General features: G+C 43.9%; 1 protein-coding gene across 4 annotated transcripts in view; it reads right to left on the bottom strand.

Moving 5' to 3' along the window:
- Positions 1–3,973: 3,973 nt before the first annotated feature.
- zswim8 (zinc finger, SWIM-type containing 8) overlaps positions 3,974–10,932 on the bottom strand; it is a 52,662-nt gene continuing 45,703 nt past the window's right edge. For 2 of the 4 annotated variants that reach the window (XM_088635927.1, XM_088635929.1), the window contains 5 exons: positions 9,949–10,126; positions 8,501–8,671; positions 7,099–7,218; positions 5,955–6,133; positions 3,974–5,623 (listed from right to left, as the gene is read on the bottom strand). In XM_088635927.1, coding sequence (XP_088492053.1) covers positions 5,420–5,623; positions 5,955–6,133; positions 7,099–7,218; positions 8,501–8,671; positions 9,949–10,126 — 852 coding nt within the window. In that variant the 3' untranslated portion in view covers positions 3,974–5,419. Of the gene's footprint in view, positions 5,624–5,954; positions 6,134–7,098; positions 7,219–8,500; positions 8,675–9,948; positions 10,127–10,932 lie in introns of all 4 variants that reach the window. The other 2 variants (XM_088635926.1, XM_088635928.1) reach the window with 1 other exon arrangement.

The following is a 10,932-nucleotide window of genomic DNA, read 5'->3' as shown; positions in this document are numbered from 1 at the left end:
TCATATGAAAAAATGGTATCACTCACCTTTCACATCTACTGTATGCTTAGGTAGAAGAAGCATGGATGTAAAGAGTTCCTTGACATCTGCACAATCCATGTGTTTTGCGCTTCGTGTGAATACTGAACCACCCAGCCTGAGGAGCCGAGCAAGACTGGGCTGGCTCAGAAGGGGAAGGGGTGTTCTCTAAGGAAAATCGCTTGCTGCCCCAAGTGGTATTGTTAGACCAGAAGGTGGAGCTCCTCTCTCTGTACCAGATACTCCAAAACAATGCTACAGCATGTGACTAGGGACATTCAACTGAGATACTGACTACATGGCTGTAAAAGATCCAATGTCTTTAAGAGATAGGTCAGTGTTTTGGATAAATTCCACTATGGGCTTGTGCAATCTACCCTCCCCAATCAGTTCCCTCTTAATTAAATTGAAGTACTTTCTCACTCCTCACCCAGATCTTCTATGTGTAGTGGGACTGTTGGTGCAGAAAGACAGGCTCACACCACCCAGGTAGGTACTGCATGTGGGCTAAAAATGAAAGGAATTATTACATACATCTGGGTGTCTGTGTTTATGCATAATACCCATCTCGGAACAAATTGCTGAGCAATTTCCATGAGTGCATTTTGAAAGCAATATATGTGATACAAAATGTATACTCCAAGCTCTAAAATGCTCACCTAAATCTTTTTAGTGGTGCTGAAGCACTTCAGTGGAGTGTGTGGTGTTAAGCACTGCCACCTCTCCAATCTCCAGGTATATATTACTAACTGGTGTGTCTTCCAGTGCTGGCCGTGAAGGTTCCTCACATTTCTAACGCTGTGCAAGATGTCTAGCACTGCATGACATAACCCTGGTTAGTGACTGTACTGGAGGACCCCTGCCAACCTAAAGTGGGGATTTACAGGTGTGCTCACAATTATCTGGCAAGTTACAAAAATACTAAGAGAAACAATGTCCACAAATTGCAATTCTGTGAGTAAGAAACCTAAAATAGATATCCAGCTTCATAATAAAGCAACAATTTCACATATGGTGCACAACATGAAAAACATTAAAAGTTAATTTGTGACACTGATGGAAGTATGTGTGTTCTTTAATACTTCATATTTTCTAAGATGTTTGGACTTCCTTCAACATGTACGGTTTTAAGTTCTGTAATATTTTATTTTTCCTTCACAGCAGTCTTGAAGTCATTAACATCCCAGTGGGATTGTATTCCAGTGACTGAGACTGCTTCATTACTATGGAATACAACCTTCCATCCAGTAACCTTTACAGCACTGGTTCTCACAAATCTGCAGAAGTCCTTAGCACCTAAGTAAGAAATGTGCCGACATAGCCTTCCTCTGTGTTTAACAATGGGCACATGGAATTTAAAATTCTTCTCTTTTCCACCAAAAGGTTTCCCTGGTGAAAACGTACTATTTACTATAGTACTATATATTCCTCTAGCGATAAATCATGGTAAAAGTATTGATCACATTTTCTCACGTATTCAGAGATAAGTCCTAGGCTGTATTCACAAAAAGTTTGTGTGGGGTTTCACGTGTCTTGTTAGAATACCATTGTTCACCCAGATATTTAATCATATTTTCCAGTGCCAAGTCTTTTACAGTAGTATACAGTTTGTTAATAATAGCTACATAATGCTTTTTTATCTGGTGGTTTCTCCATTTATTTATAACATTCCCTTTTTATTTTATGTATTTAGTCTGTGTTAAACAGCAGGCATTTCTTTTATTAGCAGCTATAAATGCCCAAATACATTTGCCACAGCATGGAATTTGTTTTGTTCTAGTTTTCAATCTAACACCTAGAAATTCTACTAACCCACAAAGAAAGTAATAATCATTTTTTTACCTAATCTGTAGACCTTAAGCAATATCATGCCACTTCAATACACCAGGAATGCTTAGGAGAGAGCATTCTAGTGTGTAGTCAGGCATTAGGCTGGAGCGTGATAAAACTAATGAATAATTCCTAACACTTATTCAGCACTTTTCTGGACACTCCACTCAAAGCGCTTTACAGGTAATGGGGACTCCCCTCCACCACCACCAATGTGCAGCATCCACCTTGATCATGCGACAGCAGCCATATTGCGCCAGTACCCTCACCACACATCAGCTATCAGTGGGGAGGAGAGCAGAGCCAGTTCATAGAAGGGGATTATTAGGAGGTCATGATTGGTAAAGGCATATGGGAAATAGCAGGATACTAGGGTAACACCCCTACTCTTTTCGAGAAACACCCTCAGATTTTTAATAACCACAGAGAGTCAGGGGCTCAGTTTTACATTTCATCCAAAGGACGGCACCTTTTTTTAGTATAGTGCACATCTTTATAGTATAGTGTACCTGTCACTGTACTGGGGCGTTGGGACTCACACAGACCCCAGGGTTAGTGCTCCCTTCTGGTTCCACTAACACCTCTTCCAGCACCTGCTTAGCTTCAATGGGTTGCCAGTTGTGAGTTGGAGAAGGATATACTGTAACTGCTGGCTTTAGAGATGCTATTGACCAGCAAGTATTGGCACAAACTTGCAGACAATCATTATTGTAGCAATGGTTAGGAAACCTCTGCCACATCCTTGGCTTTGTGCTCTGAAAGACAATAGTACCCCCAATAAGATAGCCCTCCACACCACAGTGAAAGTTCCTCCCTAACTGACTTCCTTTAAAGCAGGTGTCATGAAAATAATCCTACACAAGAACACGTCATCGAAGACAATTGTGGTACTATGTTGCCCACTGCAGTCAATCCTGTTGAAGTCTAATTGAACATACAGGGCATCCAGGCCTACTAGAAGTCAAAGACTGTAATAATAGACACTGGACTGTGAGCTGCTTCAATAATCTGTCAAACTGGTGTTGAAAATGTTAACCTAACTGGGAACAGACGACAGACTGATCTTGCTGCTTTGATGTCGTGTAAGGACAACACAGCCACACCTCTGAGTGCTATACATTTAAATCCTTTGGCCATATCTTGCGTGACTTCTGCCAGCCCACATTCCTGAGGTGCAGGCAACTCACGTGAATCATCAGCTCTGTTAATTAGTGATGAATAAAGGCACCAAATTACGGTTTATATAATTTTGTCACTTGACAGAAAATGCTGCTTTAGGCTCATTTTACAATCTTGAGTATTAACCATGCCACCTTTATTAAGGGAATCGAAACATGAGCCCTCTGGTCTTCTTCAATATTTTCAGTAACAACAAGCAAACTATAACCTGGTTTTGCCCCAATCAGGGTATGTCAAAATGTAATCAATTTTTTCATTTCAATTGCAAGCTCCAGCCCACCATTGAATTCAGAAAATGTAACAAGGCATCGAAAGATGTGAGATCTACACTCAACCTTAATAGTACAAAGTTTACTGTACTTTAGTGTGTGATCTTCAACTAAGGTTGAACACGAACACAGGATGTTTTTTGCCTTTGAAACAGTGATTTAAATGTGAAATTATCCCATAAAGATGTAGTGATACAATGGCCTGGACACTTGGGTGGGCTCTGTAGTTTGGGCACTGTGATTGTGCTACAGATAAAGGTATCTAACTGTAAACCACACCAGGTTCAAATGACATATATGGCAAGTTCTTGTAAGTACTTATTTAAACTTCCTCTTGATTATTACCTTCACAGATAAGTGGATAAAAGTATATGATAAAAAACAGTTATCTTCAAAAACTGGAATGAAATGAGGAAACACAAAGCTGAATGAAGTTACCTGGGTAGAAGGAATTGAATTCACTGGATAGGAAAGGGGTCCTGGGGTTTCGAGCAATAAAAGAAAGCAGTGCCCACTTGTGATGGCAATCTTCAGTTTTACCATTCGTGTTTGTAGTTTGGCTACAACATAGAAGAGATCGTACTAAGACCTTGCCGACTGTCTCCCACCACCAACTCCCAACACACACAGTCCCCCAACCCCTCCACAAAGACAGGTGTAGCAGCAATTTTCAACTGTAGTGTTTGGAATTATCTTTATTAAGTAAACTACAATTTCAGTATTGCTCAATTCTTTTTTTTTAAATCTAAATTACAACCTCTGGCAATCAACTGCACAGATCGTATCTTTTTTCCACCCAAGCTACACTTTGAAAAATACAAAAATATCACAGTACATTCTCCAACTCCGAGGTCTCTGATAGGGCGAGATCTGAACACATAACACACAAGCATTCGGCTGGAACCAGAGCTTTAACCACATAAGCAGTGCTCCTCTTTAAAAGGTGCCCTTGCAAGCAATGCCTCTCAGCACTCAAATTTTACATCTTACTGTTTGCCCTCACATTGCAAAAACTGTTTTTATATAAAATATTCAGTAGATTACTACAATATATATATGCGTGTATATAAAATAATCAGTTCATTATTACAATGATCTCCACATCAAATTTCATTACACTGTGCTTAAAGTCAGTCACCAGGGGGGTGCTTTTTCACAGAAGCTGGGGGACACCGCTGACAGCCATTCTTCCCTACATCAGGTCATGCAGTTATTCCCAAGGATGTAAACTTTTCAGACTCTAGTTTTAAACTCCCCGACTGCTTACAGAACCGCTCATGTAAAACGGGTGGACAGAGACTAATTTGAAGACCAATGCTTTGTACCCGCTTGACACCAGAAGCCACTGAGAGCTGTGGGGTTTGTTTGGTCCAAGCAGACTGCTGTGTGCTCTGGGCTCAGAACTGAACCATCACGTCTAGTAGGAAAAAAATAAATCACAGAATCGCATACTCTTCGTCTAAACCACTCCCTAAAAACATACCATTCTAAACAAATGAACGAGAACTCCAAAGAATCGTCACCCATACTCAAATAATTCTTTTTGATGTCAACCCTTTAATAACTTGTAACAAAGTTTTATTTGTCTTGCTTCAATACCAGCAAAATTCTCAGACCTTTAAAACCTAAATAGCTGGTGGAGACAAACTCCTCCCAGGGCAGAGGAATGTTGCAGTATGGATCTGTTGTCCTCAGTGGTTTCATTAAAAAAAACGTGGAGATCATTAGGAACCACGCTTACAGCAGACCGTGTGCAGGACTTAAAATACCACTGACCAGTGAGGCAGCAGAGGCTTCTCTCAGCATCTCTTGGGGGGCAGAGACAGGGGATGGTCTTGGTAATGGTATTATGGTGATAATATAAGAGGGATCAGGGTAAAAAGTATTCATTTTGCTAACTAAAAAAGGTAATGAGAAGATGATGCAATGGAGGAAAAGATTAGAGAAACAATTAGTTTCCCAGAATTCCTCTGTGAGGGCGTTTGACAGCTCTGGATGACAGGCTGAGAGCCGGTGTGACTGCCGACGAGGGTGCAATGGGTCTGGAACTGCGGGCTCTGGGCGTGGGCGTGGGTTCGGTGCGAGAAGGCAGCCCTCGCTCCCCCCCCCCCCTACTGTGGCGCTCAGGGGGAGAAGGTGGCCATCTCCAGGGAGATCCTCTGCCACAGCTCCTTGGTCTGCTTGCCCCTCTTGAGGTTCTGCAGCACGTCGTTGAACTGCATCATGCCCACGGGAGTGAGGCAGAACGCGCCGCGGGCGCTGCGGATGATGTTGACGAAGTCGTCGTAGTCGGCCGGGGTCAGGTGGATCAGGCGGTGGTGGATGTACTGCGCGAGGAGACAAGGCAGAATGTCAGCTGCTGCCATGACGGCCACTGCTAACATGAGCTCTCCCGTCAAGCGGATACCAGTTCGGCTCCCACACAAGAAGACAGGCTACACCAACTCAAAATCACAGCGACTTCGAGGGGGGATCACAAACTCGGGTCACATTGAGTAATTTGAGTTCTAAGACTAAAATAAAATGGGGTGGTGCAGTGTTGAGCAATGCTGGGCCCCGGACTGCTATCTGTGTGGAGTTGGTATCGGAAGAACGATGGAAACTATCTGAGTGTGTGGCACAGAGCTGGTCTAGGATGCCCGGGCAGCCCTGGCTCACCTGCAGGTACGCCTGCTGGCAGCGCTGGACCAGCTGGTGGAAGGCAGGGGTCCTCAGGTGGGCGTGGATGTGAGCGGGATTGAGCCGCTGCAGCGCCTCCATTATGATCTCCTGCAGAACGAAGGGGCTCAGCACCCCCTTGGCAGCGCCCACGCAGAACTGGTACACGTGGTTCACACCTGCAGGCAGGCAGAAGAGGACCGTCACTGACTTGATTTGGAGGAATTACACACAAGTGAGATCTTTATTCACACAGGATCAAGCACTGACTGTCAGCTTGTTTCGGTGTTACATCCCTTCTTGCATGGCTGTTAGAGTGAGAAGCCTTGCTCAGACAGCAGGACGACAACCCTCAACACGTCAACATAAATTAGCTTTCTTTTTTTAAATTCTTTCTAAAGTACCTCTTAGCACTCTGCAACCTGTACACCACTGTTGAAATCTTTTGAGACAGAACAATTCCAACTTGAGGGCAGAGTGGTGGCTCTGTGGCTAAGGATCTGCGCCTGTGGCTGGAAGGTTGCCGCTTCAAATCCCGCAGCCGGCAGAGGAATCCTACCCCGTTGGGCCCCTGAGCAAGGCCCTTAACCCCAACTGCTCCAGGGGGGCTGTATAAATGGCTGACCCTGCGCTCTGACCCCAAGCTTCTCTCTCCCCATCTGCGTACCTACGCGTCTCATGGAGAGCAAGCTGGGGTATGCGAAAAGACAAATTCCTAATGCAAGAAATTGTATATGGCCAATAAAGTGATCTTATCTTAAGCTTCATTGTCTTAGTGAAGTGGGGAACAGTGAGGTAACAGCTAGTTTGCAAACTAATGACAGATGTTAATATACTGTTAATTTTCAATTCCAAATATTTCATTTTAACATGCTAGAAGATGAAGTGTTCCTATAGTCCTGCTGGCATAGGTTCCTTTAGAACACCTATGTGTCCTGGGTCAGAGAATAACACTATGCTAGACCAGTTTATTATTATGTACCAGTGATTGTAAACAGATACCTAGACAGGGAGCCCCGTGATCCTGAGGGTCTGCGATTATGAACACTTGTTCTGACTGAACCCTTGTTGTGACTGTTTACTTCAGAGACAGCCCTGGACACTCTGCACTACCCTCCTCCTCCTCCTCTCTGGTCAGGCTCACCTAAACGGGCAGCCAGCCCCAGGAGCCACTTGACGTCCTCAGTGTAAGGGGGGCTGCGGGAGAAGTTGTTAGGGTGATCGTTGTGAGCCCTCCGTCCCAACATCTCCAGTGCTAGCATACCTGCAAGACAGGGCCGTTCGTGAGAAAACTACCATGCAGTGTGACGGCATATTGGCACACAGACAACCACACCAGTAAGCATACTGTTAAGAAAAATTCAACTCATGGTTCAGATAAAAACTTATTAAAGCACAAGCATTAAATCCTATCAAGCACTGCAGATACGTTTATAAGATCTTATGACAGAGAGCAGAAGTAGAACTAGAATTTGATTAAGATGATAAGCACACACTTGAGGCCACTGAACCCAAAAGTAAGATTAGTCTAACATGCTCACAAGATTATGTCTCATGTAAGATAATTTTATGAAAAACAAAATGGACAGTGGGCCTGGATGTTTGTGCTGCTTCTTCACTGCACCTGGGTCCCATGTTTGATTCTGGATTGGGACATCTTGTAGGTTTAGTTTGCATGTTCTCCCCATGTTGGCATGCGTTTTCACTGGGTGCAGCCTTCCCACTTCCCAAAGGCATGCTGGCTAGGTCGCGTGGCCTTTTGGAATTGTGCCTGAATACGTAGGTACTGTACATGCCCTGGGATTGATTGGCTACCTGTCCAGGATGAAAACTCACCTTGAGTCCTATGCTTCAAGGATAAGCTGCGAAACCTTATCCGGAAAAATTGGCTTTCTGACAATGGAGGGATTTTATAGTATGTTCAGCCCAGTATGTGCTAAGCAATCAATAAAGCACAATATGACATTTTAGGTGGCATAGTGGCACAGTGACTAGTATTGCTGCCTTGCGGTCCTGCAGCCCTGGGTTCAATTTTGTGGGGTGTTATCTGTGTGGAGTTTGTATGTTCTCCCCATATACTGGATGCTCTGGTTTCCTCCCACAGTCCAAAGACATACTGGTAGGTTAATAAGCTGCTGGGAAAACTGACACTGGCACTGGTGTGAGTGTGTACCGTGTGATGGAATGGCTTCCCGTCTAGGGTGTACCCTGCCTTGAGCCGGTTGCTTGTCGGAATACGCAACCGGAATATGCAACCGGTTTATGCTTGTCGGAATATGCAACACTCCCCTGTGACCCGCTATTGAACAAATCAGTTATAAAGTGGATGGAGGGTATTTTTCAATCTTCCCTAAAATGCCTGTGTTCCAACAAAGGGTGATGCAATATTATTTTCTAGTTTGATATATTGAACTCTTTTCACCATAAAACGCAAAAGTACTGGAGTTCAAGAGAATGCGATCAAGAATTTAAGGCACAGTTCTGCTCTGCATCCAAACAGCTATCACAAGGCTATCCTCGGGCCACAGCCTGAGCAGTCTTCTCACCAACTCTGTAGGCCGAATGCAGGTAGTGCAGGCCCTGCTGGCTGATTGGCTGGCTATGCTGCTCGTCTTCAGATGGGAAGGACGTGCTGACCAAAGAGGACGGCTGGGACGACAGTCCTGGAAGAGAGGCTGCCTGGATGCCCTGGATTGTCGAGCCTGTGTGGACGCCACCTACTGGAAAAAGTAGACATTTACAGGGCCTGTCGGTCAGCGTGTTTGGTTAGGTCATTGGTTTGATAGTTGCCTTAGCTTCACAGCTCAATGACTCAGGGGAATACAGCAGATTTGGTAAATAAATGTTATTAGCAGTAAAAATAAAAGTAAGCATCATACCACCGAGACAAAAAAACAATGAATCCCAATTATTATTAGGACTTTCACACTACTAAGGTTAAATGGTGAAACATTATTAAGACGACAAGTTATTTCTTAATAATCCATGTATTTAAAAATGTATAAAAAGGCAAATATGACTGACAAATGTCATAATCCACAACATTGAACTTTGCCTGCATTTTCTCCTGTGTTGTACTTGGGCTTGCTATTCAATTCAATCTGTAAACATCATTACATGTAAAATTGAAATATTTTTCAACTCTCCTACCCAGAAAGTTAGAAAGGCATCTCTGATATGTTTAATTTTCATGGCACATACTGCGTGTTCTGTGCTTCTACCCTGTGTCACTCAGGAGGACAGTTTTTTGATCAGATATTTTTGGGCACCACATCATAGTTAGATAGTTGTTCTGGAATATGTCCAAAGAAGAGTAACCAGGTATATTCCCAGACCTGCTCTGACAGATTGAAGGAAACGAACCTGCAAAAATACGAGTGGACCCGATTCACCCAGTGGACGTGTTCAGAATCAAGGGTGAAATATAAACCAACCAGGCCAAATGGGCTGAATGAGCTCCTCTCAGCAACCTTTCTGTGTTAATGTACTGCAAATCAGTACTGTTCAATCTGTTTTGCTTTATGTGCTTTTTGCAACTTAAATTTTCATTATTGGAACTTTAATTACACTACTTTTGAAGCTGTCCATTTACAATACACTTTAAATGATTGAGTGACAAATGCTACTGATGAAAACGTTAATATATGGTTTTACTGGGAATGTTCCTGCTACATTATTTTATTAGTTTTACTGCATGTTGGCCGATTCACTGCCTTATTAGTTTTTATTGCATGCTGAATATTTAATGAACGCTAAACAAGACTCTCTCGGTGGAATAATAACTTCAAGGCCAGAGCATAATAAAGTTAATTTTTTAGCAAAATGAACTTTCCATCATTGATTTGGCAGAAAAATCAAGAACACTTAGCCTGGTTGTACTTAACGGCCACCAGATGCTGACGGGCTGCGTCAGAAGCAGCCGTCGTTGCGCGGAGCCTGAAGCTGTAGCCGCGAGTCCCCTGTGCTGAGAGGCGAAGAGTGTGCACAGACTGACCTGCGACGGTGGTGGCCAGCGGCAGGCCAGCTTCACCGTGGTAGGGGTGGACAGCAATCTGGGTCATGGACGGCACGGGCACGCCTGGGAAGGTGACAGCAGCGGCTGCCAGGGGCGGATGGGGGCCGGTGGCCACCGAGAAGGGGTACTGGGCGCCGATGAAGGCGGGGTGCATTCCCTGAGGGCACAGAGACGCACTTCCGGTTGATGTCACAGATGCCAGTTCGGCCTTGACAAGCCTCTGGGCAGCCCTGTATTAGCACTAGTCAGGTTAGATGATGGGGAAACACTGAGCTAGATGGGGCTACCTACTGTATGAAACAGACTTGTGTTTACTAACATGTCATTTACATCTCTAGTCAATATTGCGAAGCAATTTGATAGGCAAATGTTTGAGATTCAGTTAAAAGCAAATATCCTGAAATCAAGGGATATAACGTTAAGGTTCAGATAATGCACTAGGAAGGCCGCGATGAGAATAACACTCAATTTTGAAAACCACATCAAAGATATTGCTGCTTTGTAATCAGTCCAGAGAACAGATACATTCCATAGCTTAAGAGAATGACCTGCATTGACTGAACCTTTTTAGTCTCGAAGAAAGTTGGATTACACGCCCAGTACAAATTTTCAAAATCCACAAAGGTACCCACAGGCAACCCAGTAGACTTTAGAATGAATGAAATGCAAATGGGGGAGTACAAGTGGAAACTATGTGCAAGTCTATTTAAAACCAAACAGGAGACACTCCTTGACAGGAGAAGGGCTGTTGGTGTATGGAACAAGCTACCCAGCCGGGCTGTTGAAGCCCAGACTTCAGCGTCTGTCAAGAAATGGCAGGATCAATTAGACAGGCTGAATGGCCTCCTCTCATTTGTAACCTTTCTTGTGGAACCAAGCAATTTCCTGATGTTCCACAGTACTTACACTGAATCACCCAAAACTATGCAGACAGTAAAGCAAACCGAAAATGCAGCATCGCAG

The sequence above is a fragment of the Lepisosteus platostomus genome, chromosome 6 (genome assembly GCF_059453375.1).
Source record: "Lepisosteus platostomus isolate fLepPlt1 chromosome 6, fLepPlt1.hap1, whole genome shotgun sequence".
Taxonomy (NCBI): domain Eukaryota; kingdom Metazoa; phylum Chordata; class Actinopteri; order Semionotiformes; family Lepisosteidae; genus Lepisosteus; species Lepisosteus platostomus.
The sequence above is the reverse complement of the archived record's forward strand: the minus strand, read 5'-3'. Positions and strand labels throughout refer to the sequence as shown.